This window comes from Leucoraja erinacea, chromosome 10, assembly GCF_028641065.1.
Source record: "Leucoraja erinacea ecotype New England chromosome 10, Leri_hhj_1, whole genome shotgun sequence".
Taxonomy (NCBI): Eukaryota; Metazoa; Chordata; class Chondrichthyes; order Rajiformes; family Rajidae; genus Leucoraja; species Leucoraja erinaceus.
The window spans coordinates 44,084,124-44,106,252 of record NC_073386.1 but is presented as its reverse complement, the minus strand read 5'-3'; the positions used below and the strand labels follow the sequence as shown (position 1 = coordinate 44,106,252).

The 22,129-nt window shown below is 40.2% G+C and overlaps 1 protein-coding gene across 2 annotated transcripts in view; it reads left to right on the top strand.

Annotated features, from left to right (window-relative positions):
- The window catches only part of ror1 (receptor tyrosine kinase-like orphan receptor 1), a 236,764-nt gene extending 215,334 nt beyond the window's left edge, over positions 1–21,430 (top strand). The window contains exons 7-9 of one of the 2 annotated variants that reach the window (XM_055642081.1): positions 271–516; positions 4,703–4,905; positions 18,028–21,430. In XM_055642081.1, the coding sequence (XP_055498056.1) occupies positions 271–516; positions 4,703–4,905; positions 18,028–19,452 (1,874 nt within the window). In that variant the 3' untranslated portion in view covers positions 19,453–21,430. Of the gene's footprint in view, positions 1–270; positions 517–4,702; positions 4,906–18,024 lie in introns of both variants that reach the window. The other variant, XM_055642080.1, reaches the window with a different exon arrangement.
- Positions 21,431–22,129: the final 699 nt, after the last annotated feature.

The window sequence follows — 22,129 nt, the reverse complement described above, 5'->3', positions numbered from 1 at the left end:
GTGAGGAGTCTTTGTGGATGCTGACGGCCTTCCTGAGGCACCGTGTGTAGTAGATGCCCTCCAAGGCTGGTAGCTGCGTCCCGATGATCTTCTGCGCTCTGTGGACGGCAATCTGATTGAACAGCATGCCAAACAAAGCATTTCACTGTACCTCAGCACATGTGACAATAATAAACCTAAACAAGTGTATTGATCGATCAAGAAAACTTATCCAGCATTTCTATGAAATCTTTTTTGCTGAGGAATACTTTGGTGTGCTTTTCCCCACAGATCACAAATGTTTCAATATCAGTGGTAATGATTACCGTGGCACAGTGAGCTCAACCAAATCAGGGCAGCAGTGTCAGCCATGGAACTCCCAATATCCACACAGTCATTCTTACACTGCCGTTAAATATCCCGAGCTCAGTGGTGGCCATTCCTATTGCCGGAACCCAGGAAATCACAAGGATGCTCCTTGGTGCTTCACTCTGGATGAGACCGTGAAATTGGAGTTGTGTGAGATTCCTCTGTGTGGTAAGACCCTTCTACTGAATTTTTTTTAAGATGGCACTAGACATGGTGCATGAGTCAGTGCACTGCATCTGACTCTTTTTATGTGTTGGGCCAATATTATAACTTTTAGGGGAATCTGGAACTAAGGAGCACTGTCTCAGGATACATGGTTATCTATTTTAAACTGAGATGAGTTGGAATGTTCTTAACTCGCAGACCTGTGGATGTACGAATTATCCACTTCAGAGAGATGTGGAGAAAAGGTCTTTAAGTACAAATAAGGCTTGCATTGAGAAAATTCTCATTTTTAGCAGCATCAAATGTTAGGGGAACAGGCAGGAGAGTGAAGTTGAGGTCAAGATCATATTATCCACCAACCTACCGAACAGCATGGCAGGTTTTGAGGTACAGAATGGCCCATTCCTTCTTCTATTTCCAATGTTGAGATTGAAGAATATTAATAAGGAATGTGAACAATATTTTGATATAACCAGAGACAAGATAAATCGATGAAATTATCAAGTGATGCTAAGTTTGGACTTTAAAACCTGAATATTGCAAATGGACTGAAAAGTCAAGGCAAGAAAGGTGTTCAACAGATTGGACAGCACTTAAAAAGAGAGCCAAAGTTTCACATGATGCATAGAAACATAGAAACATAGAAATTAGGTGCAGGAGTAGGCCATTCGGCCCTTCGAGCCAGCACCGCCATTCAATATGATCATGGCTGATCATCCAACTCAGTATCCCGTACTTACCTTCTCTCCATACCCCCTGATCCCCTTAGCCACAAGGGCCACATCTAACTCCCTCTTAAATATAGCCAATGAACTGGCCTCAACTACCCTCTGTGGCAGAGAGTTCCAGAGATTCACCACTCTCTGTGTGAAAAAAGTTCTTCTCATCTCGGTTTTAAAGGATTTCCCCCTTATCCTCAAGCTGTGACCCCTTGTCCTGGACTTCCCTAACATCGGGAACAATCTTCCTGCATCTAGCCTGTCCAACCCCTTAAGAATTTTGTAGGTTTCTATAAGATCCCCTCTCAATCTCCTAAATTCTAGAGAGTATAAACCAAGTCTATCCAGTCTTTCTTCATAAGACAGTCCTGACATCCCAGGAATGGTGAACCGTCTCTGCACTCCCTCTATGGCAATAATGTCCTTCCTCAGATTTGGAGACCAAAACTGTACGCAATACTCCAGGTGTGGTCTCACCAAGACCCTGTACAACTGCAGTAGAACCTCCCTGCTCCTATACTCAAATCCTTTTGCAATGAAAGCTAACATACCATTCGCTTTCTTTACTGCCTGCTGCACCTGCATGCCTACCTTCAATGACTGGTGTACCATGACACCCAGGTCTCGCTGCATCTCCCCCTTTCCCAATCGGCCACCATTTAGATAATAGTCTGCTTTCCCGTTTTTGCCACCAAAATGGATAACCTCACATTTATCCACATTATACTGCATCTGCCAAACATTTGCCCACTCACCCAGCCTATCCAAGTCACCTTGCAGTCTCCTAGCATCCTCCTCACAGCTAACACTGCCCCCCAGCTTAGTGTCATCCGCAAACTTGGAGATATTGCCTTCAATTCCCTCATCCAGATCATTAATATATATTGTAAATAGCTGGGGTCCGAGCACTGAGCCATGCGGTACCCCACTAGTCACTGCCTGCCATTGTGAAAAGGACCCGTTTACTCCTACTCTTTGCTTCCTGTTTGTCAGCCAGTTCTCTATCCACATCAATACTGAACCCCCAATGCCTTGTGCTTTAAGTTTGTATACTAATCTCTTATGTGGGACCTTGTCGAAAGCCTTCTGGAAGTCCAGATACACCACATCCACTGGTTCTCCCCTATACACGCTACTAGTTACATCCTCGAAAAATTCTATAAGATTCATCAGACATGATTTACCTTTCGTAAATCCATGCTGACTTTGTCCAATGATTTCACCACTTTCCAAATGTGCTGCTATCCCATCTTTAATAACTGACTCTAGCAGTTTCCCCACTACCGATGTTATACTAACTGGTCTGTAATTCCCCATTTTCTCTCTCCCTCCCTTCTTAAAAAGTGGGGTTACGTTTGCTACCCGCCAATCTTCAGGAACTACTCCAGAATCTAAAGAGTTTTGAAAGATTATTACTAATGCATCCACTATTTCTGGAGCTACTTCCTTAAGTACTCTGGGATGCAGCCTATCTGGCCCTGGGGATTTATCGGCCTTTAATCCATTCAATTTACCCAACACCACTTCCCGGCTAACCTGGATTTCACTCAATTCCTCCAACTCCTTTGACCCGCGGTCCCCTGCTATTTCCGGCAAATTATTTATGTCTTCCTTAGTGAAGACGGAACCAAAGTAGTTATTCAATTGGTCCGCCATATCCTGGTTCCCCATGATCAACTCACCTGTTTCTGACTGCAAGGGACCTACATTTGTTTTAACTAATCTCTTTCTTTTCACATATCTATAAAAACTTTTGCAGTCAGTTTTTATGTTCCCTGCCAGTTTTCTTTCATAATCTATTTTCCCTTTCCTAATTAAGCCCTTTGTCCTCCTCTGCTGGTCTTTGAATTTCTCCCAGTCCTCCGGTATGCTGCTTTTTCTGGCTAATTTGTACGCATCATCCTTCGCTTTGATACTATCCCTGATTTCCCTTGTTATCCATGGATGTACTACCTTCCCTGATTTATTCTTTTGCCAAACTGGTATGAACAATTTTTGTAGTTCATCCATGCAGCCTTTAAATGTCTTCCATTGCATATCCACCGTCAACCCTTTTAGAATTAATTGCCAGTCAATCTTGGCCAATTCACGTCTCAGTCAATCTTGGCCAATTCACGTCTCATGGTATGTCCAAGGACCGTGACTGGATGCACAGTATCAAGACTGGGAGAAATAATAGAAGAAAGCTTGGAGGAGCAATGATAGTAGAGGCAATGATGAAATAGAGACAAATAGAAAGTTGACTATGCAATAGACAGAGGTACAAGAAAGTTCACCTGTTAAGCTTTTTCAGAAAGTGATCTATTGAAGTTCTCATTATTCGATAAGCAGCAATATCTGTAACCTAACTGCAACAAAACTAAGTTTGTGTTTTGTAAATTACTCCTGTTGGTTGTGTTTTGTTACTGATATACAGAAGAGATCTCACTTTTGAAATAAATGACTAAGGTTTCATAGTGTTCAGAGGAATGTATACATGAACTAATCTGAATTTAGTACAATACAAAAGGAATGTGCAAATGTTGTAGGTGTTGTCACTTAGATAAGACCAACTGCAGCTTGGCTGCCCACAAAAGTGAATGTATAACATCTCATGGCACTAATTGAAGAGCTTCTCCTGATCTGCTTGCCAACATTTGCACTTATGACATGACCATGTTTTGTGGAGTTAGTTAACCTGCAGCACTATTTAGACAAGTCCTTCTCTAGCTTTAAAGGTTTCACAGCGGCACAGCTAGTAGATCTGCTGCTTCACAGTGCCAAGGTCCAAGGTTCAATCCCAACCTCGGGTGCTGTCTGTGTGGTGTTTGCATGCTGTGAACGCGTGGGTTTCAAACGGGTGCTCCGGTTTACTCCCACATCCCAAAGAAATGTGGGTTTATAGGTTAATTGACCTCTATAAATTGCCCCTAATGTGTCGGGAGTGGATGAGAGAGTGGGATAACATAGAACTAGTGTGAAAGGGTAGTTGATGATCGGCGTGGACTCGATGGGTTGAAGGACCTGTTTCCATGTTGTATCTTTAAGCTAGACAAAACTCAGCTTGTCCTGGTCTATCCACAGTATCCTCACCTTTAACATATTTAACAACTCTCATCTTTGGATCGTCAAGACCACCTCCTCACATTGCCTCCGGCAGGAACAGGGTTTACTGTACTGGGGCTGAAAGAGTTGATGTGGTAGACCACAGCCGTTTTACAAGGCACACCAATTGCTTGGCCACTAGATTATAATGCATCAGATAGTTGTTTGTGGGAACCCTACTGAGCATGAGTTCATTGCCTCATCTCACCAAATTAAAACGGTTTAATGCATTTAATTATAAATTCTGTTTTCCATTTGGTTGTTAAATGCTTTTGAGATTACGCGATGTAATTAAAAATTCTGTACAAATGGAAGATTTTTGTTCTTATTGCAATGTGCTGAACGTGTTTGGTTTTTAAAGCATTAACTTTTCAATTGCCAACCAGATTCCAAAGAAAGCACCAAGATGGAGATTCTTTATATCCTGGTCCCCAGTGTGGCAATTCCTCTGGCAATTGCTCTTTTGTTCTTCTTTATCTGTATTTGTCGTAACAATCAAAAGTCGTCCACGCCTGTCATCCAACGGCAGCCAAAACCCGTACGAGGCCAAAATGTTGAAATGTCCATGCTCAATGCGTACAAACCAAAGGTAAGAAATGTTTATGTATATTTCTACCTTCCTGTTTTTTACATCCATTTTAGATTTTACTTCCATCTACTTATCGGTTCCAATCATTACTGGGAATGCTGTGCTCTACTTATTACATATGCTACTAAGGTTGAACCTTTCCCAATAAATCTTTGACCCCCTCCCCCTTTGCACCAGTGTTACTTCACGGCAAATCGATGGAAATCCCTATAACACCCATGCCAAAGGTTCTGTCACAATTCAGCAAAACAACCAGTGGAACTGCGGATGCTGGTTTCCAAATAAAGACACAAAGTGTTGGTGTAACTCAGCTGGTCAGGCAGCTTCTCCACACAAAAATAGACTGTGTGCTGTAGTAACTCAGTGGGTCAGACAGCTTCGCCACAAAAAGGACTCAAAGTGCTGGAGTAATTCAGAAGTTCAGGCAGTATCTCTACAAAAAAAAGATGCAAAATGCTGGAGTAAATCAATGGGTCACATATTTGAGTTTGAAGAAGGGTCCCAACCCAATACATCACCTACCCATGTCCTTCAGAGATGATGCCTGACCAACTGAGTTACACCAGCACTTTGCATCTTTTAATGGTGTAGGAACAGTTTTTGCACTCGTGTATAATGTGGGATCTTGGGGTTATTTTTTTTCTGTGAAAAACAATGTGTATTAGGTAAAGGGAGGAAGGTTTGCCAAAAAAGATATAAGATCATGAGACCGCCAGGGGGCGATATCTGCACTGATATATTAAACATTTTTGTTCATTCTAAATCTATCAGATACTCCAATTGATCTTTTGCCGTATTTAATCAACATTTGATTAATTTCACATACATTCTTTAATGCAGGAGGATTGTTGGACAGTTGTCATTGGTTTGTTACACTTTGAACTAATTGTACTAATATTTTGACAGAAGAATGTTGTATAATTCAGGGCAGCATGGTAGCACAGTGGTAAAATTGCTGCCTTACAGCACCAGGGACCCAGGTTCGATCCTGATTTTGGGTGCTGTCTGTATGGAGTCTGTACATTCTCTCCATGCCCTGCGCGTATTTCCTCCCACACACAGGTTTGTAGGCTAATTGGCTTGGTAAAATTGTAAATTGTCCCTAGTGTGTGTTGGATAGTGTTTGCGTGCGGGGATCACTGGTCAGTGCGGTCTCGGTTGGCCGAAGGGCCATTTTCCGCACTGCATCTCTAAACTAAACTAAAGTAAACTAATTCTGCAAGGAACATTGATAAAAAACAGTGGGGACATTTCAGACAATGTAATGAAATCTATCTCATAAGTGGATAAAACACATAAGATGTACAGGACGTTTAAAGGGTATATCAGATTCCAGACTCAGCTGGAAACGTACTGAGACAGTGCAGGGCTCTTCCTTGCATTGCCTATTTTATTGGGTTATAAATTTAACGGCTATGATGGAAATTGTACAGCATTGTAGCAAGCTCTACAATTGTGCTAAATTTGCAATGTGGCAGAAATGCATTCATGGCATAACGCATAATGATGCAAATTTAGTTTGTTTTAATGTTTGCATTGTTGCTGGACCACAGTAACTAGCAGACTGGAAACAGCACATGGCTTGGGGACTAGAATGCTGGATGGCAGCACTTGGTGAAAGCTTGTCAAGCAACTGAACCATTCTACCAACAACTAGAGAGCAGTCCTGAGTTACTATCTAACTCATAGGTGACCCTCGCATTGTCTTTGATTGGACATTACTGGAATTTATCTTGCACTAAACATTATTCACATTGTTCCCTTTACCATGTACTTGGACACTGGATGGTTCGAGTGTAATCATGTATTGTCTTTCTGCTGACTGGTTAGCACGCAACTAAAGCTTTTCACTGTACCTCGGTACATGTGACCATGAACTAAACTCAACTAATCTACCACTGTGCAGAATCAATTGTACTTTAAGATTAGATGGGAAATAAAGTGCTCTTCCAAGTACTTCAAAACATTGGGAAAATCCTAAATGGGGAGGGGGCCCATGGATCTAAATTTTAAGATGTCTCCTTCATTTTCCAAAAGCATCTTTTGGAAGTTGATGATATGTGTCTATACCATTGCATGGTGCATCATTCACAATTTGAGAATGCTCCTTAATTCCTATTGGAACCTTCAAGCGAGCCTTGTGCACAGTATGCCCAGGTTGCTGGGTGTCATCGTTTTGGGAGTTAAACATCCCCAGGAGGTGATAAATCTGAGCCCAATAATACTTTCGGTGCTAAATTATCCACCTTGTTCCATATTTCCGATGCCCATCAGTGTACAAATCAACATGAAATAATGGGCAAAGAATGAAAAAGACAACCCATGGGTTTGGTGGGGAACCAGTCATATTACTTGGAATCTAAAAATATGTGTAATTAAAGACGCAATCAATGGAATAATATCACCTTCCATGTGGTTTATTTAGTGACACATAACTGAGATAGAATGGATTCATTAAATTTGTGAAATTACTGTCTTGATGGCTTTATTGGGATTCCAATTCTGGGCAAAGCTCCAGCACTACTCTTGTTCCCCTTTCCCCTGACTCTCAGTCTGAAGAAGGTTCTCGACCCGAAACGTTACCTATTCCTTTTCTCCAGAGATGCTGCCTGACCCGCTGAGTTACGCCAGCCTTTTGTGTCTATCTTCAAATTCATAATCATCCTACGCAGCTGTTCTCTGGTGGCAAATGATCAGTTGTTAGCTAAACAGTTTACTGTTCACTGCGCCAATTCCATTTGCTGGCCCACAGTGGAGAACACTGCTTATACAACTAAACGTCCCGCCATAACGGTGCTGTTTCCCCATTTTGCAATGTTTGATCAGAATGACAGCTGAGACTTCTTTTAGCAATGTTACAAAATTTATAGATTTTAAAAATCAAGTCTGCAATTTATCCCATCAGATATAGCATAAAAATAAGTTTAATTTGACACCTAATTCACTTTAATATCTCAAGTATTTAAAAAGTTATGGCCATTTTCATACTCGGAAATTAGCATCTGTTCCCTATTGATTTTCCATTGACTTAACTCAAAAGCTGTGAACAAGGACAGTCAAAAGCCCATAGCTTTCTTAAAAATTAAGAGACCTGAATGAAATTTTCAGTTATCATAGATTGAAGCATGCTGAAACAAATATAAAATAATCTAACTTGGATGACCTGAAATTAAAGCATATAATTAGTTAGTTACCTAATTGTAGCTAATTACAAACTTCAATTACTTGATCTAAACATCTATCCATTTCTTAATAAATGATTAACATTTTTTTAAATAGCCTAAGTGTCCAAATAATATTCACAAATAATTCACAATAAAACATGATTTTTAAATCTCATTTACATTAATTTATGGGCCAAATGGAAGGAATTTAGTGTTCAATTGCTGTAAATTAATGTCCATTTAAATCAGCTTTCTAGTGAGATCCTGTGAACGCGCTGGTTTAGAACGTTCACATTGCGGTAGATTTGTGCCCTCAAATGCCCAGAAAAATACTGCGGGATATAATGGGCCCAAAATTAGCTACTCGCAACATTAAACTTTGTATAAAGGGATCTTAACGTAAAAATAAACAGCCTACCTTCTGTTGTCCCCTGTATAAGATCCGGCCCATTGTCGGCGGTCGGGGGTTTAGAGGTTAATTTTTAGCCTACTATAACAAGTAAGGAAAGCCCTTAAAACTAATAATAGCTCAAGCGAGGGATTCTTCCAGCGATTTTTCGTTAATAATTAACTAGGCTGAAAAACCGCGATTTGAACAGCCTAGGAAAAATCGCGTTTTAAACCCGCCCCCCTCTAAACGGCGCCAAAATCGCGCACACGGGCTGGGACAGATTTTCAGCGACGTTTCAGGTAAGCTTTGCAACATACCTACTTTTTTGAATGAATTGCCCAGAATTCTAGGTTTTCCAGCCTCACCCAACAAGCCACTCTGAAGAATGGTCAAAGTTTGTTTTCCGCAGCATCTGACCTGCAGGGCCTGTCCCACTTATGTGTCCTTGGCACACAAATTACGCAACCTCATGGTCGTGTTGAGCCGCAATGGTCCCGCGAGGGTCGGGCGCGATTACATGCGTACGCACAGCCGCCTGGAGCGCGTGATGTCATTTGAAGATGGACACAAAGCTGGAGTAACTCAGCGGGACCGGCAGCATCTATGGAGAGAAGCAATGGGTGATATTTCGTGTCGAGACTATTCTTCAGTCTGAAAGAAAGGTCTTGACCCGAAACGTCACCCATTGCTTCTCTCCAGAGATGCTGCCAGTCCCGTTGAGTTACTCCAACAATTTGTGACTATCCTCAATTTTCTTGACCCCGCTCTGGGAGTAGAAGTGGGGGCGGATCCGGACCGCAACGGCCGTGAGCCCCAGGCCGAGTTCGGCGATCGTTTGCCTGCTTCTGCTGATGTTGAAGGTGAGACGTTGTGTCGCGCCAGGGTCTTGGGCCTGTCCCACTTTGGTCATCAGTTCCGTGACAGGCCGTTGACGCGCGAAGATTTCGTTCACAACAAAAATTTCAGAGCCCCGCGCGATGTCACGCACAACTCCATACCCCTCCGCGCTTCTCAGTGGGACCGGCCCCGCGCGGCGATATGATGCCCGTGCGCTTCAACGTGACCACGAGGTCACGTAATTTGCGTGCCAAGGACACGTAAGTGGGACAGGCCCTTAACACTGGTGCTGAAAAAGTGAGAGTCTTTCTAGTCACAGATTTCTCATGCCTTGATAATCCCAAAAACTTAAAAAATAATAATTTATCTGAAAGCCATGCAATGCCAGTCATAAATAGCCAGTGCAAAATTGCCATTTTAAGTCTTTCTGGAAGAATATTGTAAATTAAAAAAATAAACCACATGACTACCTGATGAAACTCAACTTTTTAAAAGTATTGTTCCTATATCTTTGGCAGTGTTTCACAGAGTACTATTAACAATTCAGGCAATAGTGCTATTAGTTCAAAATGCAAACAAGATGAAGGAAGTATACATTCCCAGGTATGGGGGAGCTGTTCTGCCTGTGTGGGCTAGGCTCATATCACCAGCTCTGTCTCGCTTGAGAGGCGAATCATTTTCGCTGTTTGGTCCAATGCTCATTTACAAGCAATTCTGTGTCAGATTAATATTAATGTTCCGAAAGAAAAATAAGTCAGAGAGTAAACTGAACAAAGTTTTTAAAAAGATTAATCTGGTCCTCATGGTTAAGTATTATGTTTCAACTTTATAATTGAATATTCCACCATTGAACATTGAACATGACTTCCGGTGCATTGTGGTTTTAAATCAACACTTGTAGTATTATAACTGCAACATAAATTAATCAATTTCTACCTGTATAAATTATCCTGACATCTTTTACTTTTGCATGCTTTGCAGTGCCATCACTGTGTTGAAAAGGACAGTGCTTTAAGAAAGAAAAATATTTTTCCTTATAAGTTAAAGTGTTGAAATTTGAGCTTTAGCACCTACACATCTTTTTTACCAACTGTGCACTATACTTCACATCCAAAATTTATCCCTGTCAAAGTCAAGCAGCCACTACTATATTTCTCACTTAGCTCAAGTTACCAAGGACATATTTTTGTTTTGTTTTTCACCTCTTGTTTTCCTTGGACCTTGCATTTTGCTGACCGTTTGTGACTGATGGGAGGTGAGGGTAAATGAAGATGAGTGGTCCTACCTCAGAGGAAGTTTAGTCTCTTTCACAATTTTCTGCTGGCCTTTCAGTAAAGCTGCTGTTGGCAACTTCATGCAGATTGTTGATGCAAAGCTGCAGCAGACAATTCATCAGTGCAGCACTAAAGATGTGATAGGGAACACTGCACTTTTATTGGGGCCAAGTTTCCTCCTATTTCCCCTGAAAGCTTTTGGTTCTTGCGAGGGCATGGTAATATTTCAATCTTTCCTCATACCTCACAAAATAAAGAATGCTGTAGAAGGGAAACAGGCCAGTTGGCTCTTCAGACCAGCAAAATGTTTATCTTCACAGTTTACCTGGGTTTATCCAGCCCCTGCTTGTTCTGTGCTTGACCCATGTGAGTTTAAACAGTGAGTAGAGTCATGAATTTCCATGATAGGAAGTATCACGGCCAAAACAATCAGGAAACTGTAACATTAAGTCCAATATTTGTAAATCAGTATCACAAAGTATGGTACAAATGTTCCACATTAAGTTCTGCATGTGTCTGTGAAATTTATCTTTTATGAGTGTATATTCCTCAGTAATCCTCCCCTAAATTAATTGTGCATAAAACCACACAGGTAGTTCTGCTATAATTTGACATTTGTGTTCCTCAGAAATCTTGCATTGTAGAAAATTGCATGATAAAAACAACTGTGCCAATGGGGAAAAGGTGGGTTAGGGCTAGAAAGTTTGAGACTAGCAATAACGACGTTACTTTTCCTGCACGACTATCCAAAAAAAAAATGTTTTATTAACTTTGTTCATTTTGTTCCTGCCAGCTGAAAATACTAAAGGCTGTACGTTAAATAGAGTATGATTGTACAAATATCAATAGAAACAAATGCTTGTCAACTTCAATGCCTGCCCATGGTGAAATTGGCAGCTTTGGGGGCTAATTACTGTGGGGATGTTACTTGCCCACTTGCAAACAGTATTTTTTTGCCAAGGCTATTTTGTTCACTAAAACAGCTTTTCTATTGCTTGTCAATTTCTAAAGTAACTTTCAAGGGGTTCTCTCGTTCCTGATCAAAATCTCACAGTGATCAATTTGGCCCACAAGGGTTCCCTTATTTGTCAATTGTGTTATATCTAATTAGCATTAGGGAAACGCGTAATAGCTGAATAATCTGTACTGGAAAATGTTTTTTTATCTTCCCTTTGCACCCGTTGGAAAAATCAGAGAAGCCAACTTTGGCTGCAAGAATATTGCATGATTTTAATTAATGTGCAATCATCAAAAGGTTATTAACCTGACAGAGGCATTGGGGTTTTTTTTAGTTTCTCTTGATTTATTATGCTATTTATGACAATAACTTCTGAAGGCACGATTCTAGGTTCTGGGGTTTGAAGGATCCCTTATGCTGACTGTGTAGGAGTGACAAGGATTGGCAAATATTACAATTTAAACCAGAATGCTTTAGCAGCCCAGTAATTTTTTGGTATGTCTATCAACTGAGCTTCATAATGTCGAAAGCACGCCATCTTTAGATAGTCCTTTCAATTGTGTTATCACCACTCAGTACTTAACACAAAATAGCTTTCCCCTTCCAGTTTCCTTTACTGTTTCCACTTCAACTCACAATCCCAACATGCAATGTATTCATTTTGACATCTCAACTGCTGATATGCATCACCAAATTGGAGTTTACTGTAACTAAAAATGTCTTTCCCTTCCTTCACTAAGTTCATCAACTATCCATGTTGAACTTAAAATAATAAGTGCCGGAATTTCAAATTTATTGTCGGGAAAAATTAAATTTTCTGTTGGAAAGAAACCATCTGCTTTCTACCTCCTCATGACAATGCACATCTGTCTCTCATAATTTTGGGGAATTCTCTTTTGAAATCCACATTCTTCATTGTGGTACTTTTTTTTTTAAACCCTCAGAGAGAAAGATTAGCCCTCTTTTCTCCTCTAATTCTGATCTTAATAACGTTGGCAAAAAGCCACCATCCAAGCTATGTCTCTACCAGAAATGTCAGTTTCTCGCAGTCTATATTCTTATGAGGGCCTTTAGTTCTACTGCAGTTTTATCATTGTCGATAGCATGTTTGTATTAGAACTTAACCAAGTGCTCCAGCTTCTCTTCAATCAATTTTACTTGCAGACCACCTTGCTTTGCTTGAAATTTGCTCTTGTTTAATGCTTCTTTTACCCTTTAACTGATTTCATACCCTCTCATATTTTCCAATGTTATTGGAGCTGCTGTTAATATGTCCTTGCTATGTATAACTTCAGAGTTCTGCCCTCATGACCACAGCCTGAATGGGGCTTGGCATTGCCATCACATTGAATGTCTTGCTGTCTGCATCATGTACCATGGAACCTTTCTTGGAGTCTTTGTTGAGTTATTTATCACGGGTTCTAAAATGCTGAAACAATATTGTCACATGACCTGCTACCAAAACACATCTTATTTTTTATTGAATTGTACTCGCATCATTCTGAATGGGCAATCGATGGCTTATGCCCTGACTTTGTCCTGTCATTATTCAGGGTTTCCACACTGCTCATTCTCTTACCCATTACTCCTCCGACACTCACTGTCCATTCCTTATACTTTTACAGCATCGTTTTCACAGTGCTTTCATGGCACATGACATTATTACTTTAAATCTGCAGACCTCTCTCAGAATAGTATCTGACTCATTACCTTCTGATCTCCTCTGTTCCCGAAAAGTGAAACAATGCAAGTCCTGTTCCTTTCGGTATTTTTTCTCACCAGTCTAACCAGCAGCTGTCACCTCGTCCTTCTGATAGCTCCACACGCTTCATCCATCAACATTACTAGATTCACTTGCTCTGAGTTCAAATAGAATTCCAATCTCGTCTCTTACTAAAGCTGCCTCCAGGAAGTCTGGTTTCATTTTTCACTTTAGCCCCTTCTTTTTGTCTCAATATCTCTTGACTCTTATAACGTCCAGGCATGTCCCGAGAGTTGAATACTGCTTCTTTATCTGAGGTTGTTATTGCATCTGCTACACACTAACAGAGATGATTTAACAAAAACTTATCTTTTGACAGACTGTAACTCTGACCAAAATCATTAATCTCTTTCCCTCAGTTGCAAATTTGCCTTTATTGTTCATTTACCCAGATATAGCCAGTACTCTTCTGAAAGTACATGCTTTGTTTCCAATCGTTATATTATCTTATATTTCTTTCTTGTTCCCTTGCACACCATTACACTTGGATTCAAAACTCTTTCCTATCCAAATCCCAAAGCCATCTAGTGCATTACTTTTCTCAAACCTCCCCATCTTCAGTGATCTTCACACTTCTAAGAACTGAAGCTAATTTTGATTCACTTTTTCTGCTCTCTTTCTTTTCAACCATTTTGGGCTTCTTAAAACAAAATTTGAACTTGCATTTCTGTTTCTCAATTAAAAATATTTCAATGAAGCGATGTACACAGATCAGCTGGAGTTGTTCCACTGCAATTAGCTAAATTATTATGGTTTAAAACCGAGCAAAATCTTCTTGAGCCTGTGAGACACATTATTCCTCTGCAGACCATTCTTTAATAACCATTTATTGGACTTTGTATTAAGAGCACAGCTGAGTGACCTTCTCAGATACACTCTCCAGTTCTTTCACAAAGACTATAATGGAAAAGCAAGACTTTTATGAGAAAACTAATTCCATTCCTTCTGATCCTTCCCTATTAGTGGTGCTCGTGAAGCAGATATGGAAAGTGCTTTATTGAGTTTATTCTGCGACTTTGTGCTGCATTGTGACTTTGGGACTGAGAGATTGGAAATGCTGAGGATGATGAATACAAACCCACATCTTACCCCAGTGGCACAACAGCAAGATTTCTGATTACAGTGGTTTACATTTTGAAACTGTGGCATCTGAAAATGAATGCACTGTGAATTAAACTTGTTTAGAATATATGGGATGGAGATGTGAAAATCTGAGGAGTGTGGAGCACTCTAATCAGGCCATTTTCATTCCTGTGCTGGCAGAAATAACATAGTGGACTGAACATTTGCAGGACCAAGGGGAATCATTCTATGCCAAGTAAACTATTCAAACTGCTTGTTAGTAGAGCAAAGGCAAGTCCAGAGGAAAATAAGTTCAATACTTTCATTTAGAAAAGAAGGCTGTAACTTGGATGTGTATTTTTTTTTTCCAATGCCATCATTTTATTCTGGTGGAACTGCAGTAGATTCTGATGATTTCCAGAACAAATTGTACTGGAAATTTGATTAAGTACATCCAGTTGTGGCTAACACCTGTGTGGATGAGGTGCTTTACATATCATACATTTTATAATTGCATCCCATGCAGTGGAAAGTTAGACTCAGGGAGATCTGTCCACGTGGTTCTAAGGCAAGCCTGTCGCTAGGCTCACTAGGAACAACTATGCTTTTCATCACATGGATTCTCTGCAGCAACAAGAGTGCTTCTCTGACCAGGACCCAGCCTGCTGCTGGAGAAGTCACTACATTAGTTTAATATGTCTACTGTCTTTGGGGCCTGCTATTTCCCCTTCCTTACTTCCTTCCCCAGTATACCAGTCCACACCCATCTCTTAAAACTCTGTCACTACCCACAGATGATTTTCTCTATCCCATGAAACAACCCCAAGCTCCATTTGTCCAACATAATCACCTTGTAAGACTGTCTTTGTGGTGGCCCCGATCCTTTGGAATGAACCTCCCTCCATCTCACCAGTCCCAAACTTCCAAAGAGATCTTATCCCTTTTGCCTGCTTCCACCTCCACAATAATCCAGGCTGCCATCGGGGCCAGCATCAGCTTGCAGCCACATTTCCGATCTTGTGATTATTTTTCCTCATCTGTATTATGAGGCTCCAGGGCTTTAAGGAAAGTCCTTACTCTTCAATAAGGTCCATTTAGTAGAATCCAACATCCCTTGGGCCTCATGTAGCATTGAATTTTCCAGTGGCAGACAGAAGATCAAATGGTTCTTGGTGTACCACGCTCTTGTGTATGAATTTTCTGGCCGGTATATTTGGAATTTTGGGCGTTTGTGTAACTGGTATATTTATATATCCAGTCATAATCCCACCACTTTCAATATTTTAAGTTAATATATCCATTGGGTGAGATTCTCACCATTACATCCTTCTCCATAACAATGAGGCACCACTGCTCTGAAAAGCTGTTGAAATGAGATTGATGTATAATTTATTTTGACAGTTTTTTCCCCCCACTATTATCTTCATGGCTGCGCCTGATTCATACTGTTTCTAAAACCATCAGCAGTAGCCCAGTACTTCATCCAAATGGCTGTTTTTCATGTTAATCATTTCAATAAGTGTTGACAATCTGTTTGACTGCATTTGCAATCACAGCGAAGCCTGACCCTACCCCCCTCCCCCCAGTGTCCAGAAAGTATACTTTGCAGAAGAATAATGTACAGCAATCTTAGCTGATTTCTGTTTTCTCTCTCTCTCTTCCCCTACCCAGGGGCATGGAGGGCAATCGATTAACCCTTGACTGTTGCAGTGAAAATCACCTAACTCAGCAGCCCCAGTGAATAAAGTCTAAAGCTGGTCCTGGTCTATAGGTCTCGGATTTTTTTTCCAATTCATATCCTCACTTTCACAATGCAGGTTAATTGCTTCATGGTTTGTTTTGCGTGTGCAAGATAAGGGATGTTAAGATTTATTTAAATAAAATTATACAGGAGGAGTTTACATTTCAGTAATTTGCAAAGGAGAATCCAGTGAAGATCCAGGGAACAAAAAAACATAAAGGATATAGTGTCTTTAATTGTTTCTTTTTTGAAACATGGTAAATGAAACCCAGACTTGCTTGGTACTTAACATAAGTGGTTTTTTAAGAAAGAGGGAGAGAAAATGCAGAAATGTGGCCCGTCTGGAGTCAGTTGTTTTTCTTCCACTGAGTTCAGTTTATCTTGGCTGGGAACCGAATGTGTATCTTTCGTTTGCTGTACAGTTTGATCGGCTGGATACAAGACCAGTCTGTCAAACAAAAACAAGCAGATTTACAGCCTCCTGTTGAGATGTAGGTTTTCTTGGATCTTTAAAGTTATGGCTCCTCTATTCTCTTTTGATAGTCATCCAGTATTGGTGTGAAGAGACAAAAATAAAATCCACCAGGAGTCATGGAGAGGTCAATTTTCTTTTATTACTGGGTATATAATATAGTGTATGTCAGCTTAAAACAACCTTGCCCTTGAGGATTTGCTCTTAATACAGACCATCTGTGTACTTATAATGAAACTTTATTTCCTGCCATCGCTATGCAATGCATGGGTTCGTTTTTCAAATCTGTTGCAGCTTTGGAAGGATCATAATGGTGTTTATTAAGTGGTAGAGCCTCTAGTATTCTAAAACAAGATCCTGAGTTATGAGGTGCTGCTAGAAGCATAGTATGTGTTTTTCACTTTAAAAAAAAAAGCCACCTATTACAAGTCACAGGCTATTTTGGAAAAAAATCTGTTCAAAGTTGCAAGAGAGGTTAATGCTTCTGCTTGCTACTCTTCTTTTTCCTGATGGTATGGCATTTCTGAGCAAACTGTCCACATCAAAAGGGTAAAAAATCCAACTGTACACTCTCGCTGCAGACTCTCGAACTGCTGAGAACACAGGTTGGGGGGGCCTGTGTGCACAGCTCACGATTTCCATGTCAATTTGTGCAAAGGGCAAATTATGAGCCATTAGCACCATTTTCTCAAAGTGCACAGCTGATAAGTGAGGGTCCATGCAATCGAAAAATGTAAATTGCAATATTTTCATGCAAAACTGAATTTTTGTTTTAAGTCTTTTGGCTGAGGTGTCCCAGATGGAATATGGCTGCGTTTTTTTGTTACAAGCTTGACAACTGTTCTTGAATCACTCGCATTAAATTTAACAAGGTCATTACAGTTCCCTTCGGGGACATGGTGATTAAGCATCTTTCTTAATGTTACACTGAGTCACACAGAGCAGCAAATCCTGGGTGATCCTTGGCCAATGCATAGCCAGATGATTCTCATCTAGTTTGTCTGCAATTTTTGTAATGCTTTTGATCGAGAAAGAGGGAAATTAGTTCAGTGTGCTTACTCCTGTTCGCTATTCAATATCCTTGCCTGCTAGTGTGGCTTTGGACATCATTTAATGGCAGTATTAGGCTTGGTGGTGATGCAATATCCTTTCAACACAATCCTATGATATACAGATAAAAAGTATGATACCACAGGAAATCACTGCTGCCATAACCTAAACAAGGGAGAGGTGAATATTAGGGTGGATTAAAAAGATACCCATTGCAGGTGGTTAAATGTCTCACTTTATGCATTTATCTGCATCGTTTGAAACAAACCGCTTATAATTTAATTTATCACAGTTCTTAAGTGAAGGAGCTTAATGCATTGCATTTCATTGCATCAATGAAATAATTTCAATAATTTTTTTTGTGTTATTAATCTAAACACTTAACTGTTCTATTTTATATTTATCCAGCAGAGCAAAGCAAAGGAGTTGCCTCTTTCTGCCGTTCGTTTTATGGAAGAGTTAGGAGAATGTGCTTTTGGAAAAATCTACAAAGGTCATCTTTACCTCCCAGGAATGGATCATGCGCAACTTGTTGCGATAAAGACCCTCAAGGACTTTGGTAATTCGCAGCTTTGGGCAGAGTTCCAGCAGGAGGCATCCCTGATGTCAGAACTGCATCATCCCAATGTCGTCTGCCTACTTGGGCTGGTGACACAGGAGCAACCAGTCTGCATGCTATTTGAATACATGAACCATGGTGACCTTCATGAATTTCTCATCATGAGATCGCCCCATTCTGATGTTGGCTGCAGCAGCGATGAAGATGGAACTGTCAAATCAAGTCTGGACCATGCAGATTTTTTGCACATCTCCATCCAGGTAGCAACCGGGATGGAATACCTGTCCAGTCATTTTTTTGTTCACAAGGACCTTGCTGCACGCAACATCATTATTGGTGAGCAACTGAGAGTGAAGATATCTGATCTTGGTCTTTCAAGAGAGATATATGCCGCTGATTATTTCAGGGTACAAAATAAGTCCCTCCTTCCAATTCGCTGGATGCCCCCTGAAGCTATATTGTTTGGGAAGTTCTCTAGCGACTCAGATATTTGGTCTTTCGGCGTGGTGCTATGGGAGATCTTTAGTTTTGGGCTGCAGCCATATTATGGATTTTCTAATCAAGAGGTGATAGAAATGGTAAGGAAGAGGCAATTACTCCCATGCCCAGAGGATTGCCCTCCTAGAATGTATGACCTAATGACAGAAACCTGGAATGAGATCCCAGCTAGAAGACCACGATTTAAGGATGTTCATGCCAGACTTAGATCCTGGGAAGGACTATCAAGCCATACCAGTTCCACAACGCCATCTGGTGGGAATGCCACAACCCAGACGACATCTCTCAGTGCAAGCCCAGTTAGTAATCTCAGTAACACAAGGTATCCAATTCATATATATCAAGCACAGGGCATACCCCAGGGGCAGATGGGTGGCCTCATTGGTCCACAAATAGCCCAGCATCAAAGATTCATTCAAGTTAACAGTTATCCTATGCCTGCAGGATATGCTGCATATCCAACTACTCATTACCAGCAAGGACCGCCACGAATCATTCCGCATGGTCCACCACCGAAGAGCCGATCACCCAGTAGCGGGAGTGGATCGACGAGCACTGGTCATGTGACAAGCTTGCCTTCTTCAGGATCAAATCATGATGCAAACACTCCATTGCTATCTCATCATCTATCCATGGCAAGCCATCCTGGTGGACATAGTGTGCCGATCTTTACACACATATCCCACAAAACAATGCAAATGGACCCAATCCAGGCAACACTACTGGGGGACAGTGATGGACAGTTGATAAATGAATCCATTATTAGAGCTGAATTGTAAAATATATACATACATATACAGGAAAGAACTGCAGATGCTGGTTTAAATCGAAGGTAGACACACAATGTTGGAGTAACTCAGTGGGACAGGCAGCATCTCTGCAGAGAAGGAATGGGTGACGTTTCGGGTCGAGACCCTTCATCTGAAGAAGGGTCTCGACCCGAAATATCACCCTTTCCTTCTTTCCAGAGATGCTGCCTGTCCCGCTGTGTTACTCCAGCATTTTGTGCCTACATACATATATATATATATATATATATAAATATATATTCTTAGAATTTGTTTCAACAGTTTTAATAATTATGTATAATCTAATTTTAGAAAGATAATAGGGAACAAAACAAAGATTTATATACATGATAACACAGCTCGTGAAGTCTGTTAGCAACCTAACATTCTCATCCTGACTTAACAGCAATGGATGCCTTCTGCAGTATATTTTTTCACCCGTTTCCTCCATTTGTGTCCTGAGAGTGCATTTTCTGGGTTGCATGTTTGACATCAGCAATCAGCATCAGACTATTCCTCTACAGCCTTTCTTCCAAGGTAAGCCTGCAATCTGTATAGATGGGCAGTTCAACGTTGGAGGACATATTTGTTCTACCTTATGCAGACTTACCTGAAGGTAAGACACGCACTCGCCTTTCAACATGAGTCTCTGAATTGTGGTCTGCGTTTGATCAACATCGACTCTCCCTTTGCCAATATAGAATGCTGAGACATGTTGTATATACCAGGTATTGGCCTGGATGAGATTGTGTGCAGCAGGAACAACGAAGGAGCCAAGGAGCTTCACCTCTGTAAATTTCTGTATTACACTGGGCATTGTATTGGATCCTTGGAAGGCTGCACCAAAGACTTTTTTCAGATATTCATTATTCAATGTACAGAATCTGCACATAACCATAAAAGTACTTCAGTTACGTGGTTTGCGGAGAGAAAAATCTGCATACACAGAAGAAAATAAGATATTTCATTGAAAAATCTACTTTTTTTTTAAAGAGAAACACTAATAATTCTGCTGATTTTTAAAAGAAAATCAACATTTTGAAGATATCTCCTTCTAGAAGCAATTCTCTGAATTGTCTGGTTCTTTATGATTTCTCTTAGAATGGTTGGATTTGATTTTTATTGAATTCATATGTTTTGGGGAAATGATCATGGCGACATAGTAAAAGACTACAGCTATAACATGTTTGATTTGAGACACATTATAAATTAGAATTTTTAAATTTATATAAATAGTAAGTTTAATTTTCACTTATATTTGTTGCTATGCAACTATTTAATGTAAATTGGTCCAACATGCAAGCTTTGAGATGACAATCAACTTTTTTTATTGGGGATATTACTTTGTGTTTGGGAATCTGATTTAGTGAATAAACTGAAGTGATAGAGAGAATGACTATTCAGTAAAATAATACTTAATTTGATGCTGAAAAGAGAGCATGCCAGGAAATGTTGCCGATTCTCATAAGATAACATTGAGGGCAATTTGTCCTTATTCTCGTGCATTGAAAGATCTGGTTAATAGATGACCTCAATGAGCATCAACCTACTTCATTACAAACAACTGGACACATTTTTGCCTGATGTGTGAGCTGCCATGTTGTGCAGTTGCTGAGGTTGTATAAAGTTTTTAATGATGATACATGAACTAAACTATCGGTTACAACTCGCAGTGTGATCTGAATTTGATTTGCCCTACTGACAGACATTTTCATTTACAAAACCACTTCCTGCAAATATTTTGTGATGAGGTGTGCTTTATATTTTCTATTTTTGAATATCTATTGTTTGTATATTTTACTAGGACACAAGCTGGTTAATATGTTTGTAATGAGAAGGCAAGCATTCATGGCTAATACGATATGTGGGTTATGTTGTAATAGGATTTATTTCTCCACAAATGTTTTTGCACAGATGTTTTTTTTTTAATGTTTTGTATGAAGAATTTCAAATACATCCCTGCATTGTATTGTTGGTGTATTTTACTGCTACATTAACATAAGTGACATTGTGAGCTTCACTGAATACTTTCCCATTGTAACTTGTAGACTGGTCAATATGAAACTTAAAATAGGAACTTGCTTGATGGTTCAGGAGACAATAAATGAACCATCTTCTGCGCTACTGAGTTACAAAGGTTCAACTACCAGTCTGCAGAGAATAGAAAAAATGTCCATGCTTTCAGGTTTGAGTATGGAATGCTCTGCCACAAATAAGGCTGCTCCATTAATTCTGAAATGAGTACAGTGCGTGAACAGGGAGAGTAGGGAAGAGTGTGATGTTTAAATTTGGAGTCAGATGAACAAAATGGCCCGATTCTGTGATGTAAGATTTAATGATTTTATGGTTGAGAGGAGGATGTTTTACAATCTTCAACCTACTATTGTCAAGATCTCTCTCACTTCATCAATATATCTGCCCCCTCTCGTAGGCTTTGGCCTTGTGACAGAGGCTTCCTGACCAGTTTGTCATCAGACAGCCCACAAGTGGGATCTCACACAGAAAGTGTTTTAAAGGGGTTCTGCAATTGGAAACTTCTGTATGATGAAGGCTGGTCCTGTGAAATTCTGTTCCTGATCATTCTTACCTGGACATTAATGGGAGTTCAGAAGTAGTACGTTTTCCAGGTGGATGGTTCTTCCTTAAAGTAGCCTTTAAGATGTGGCCC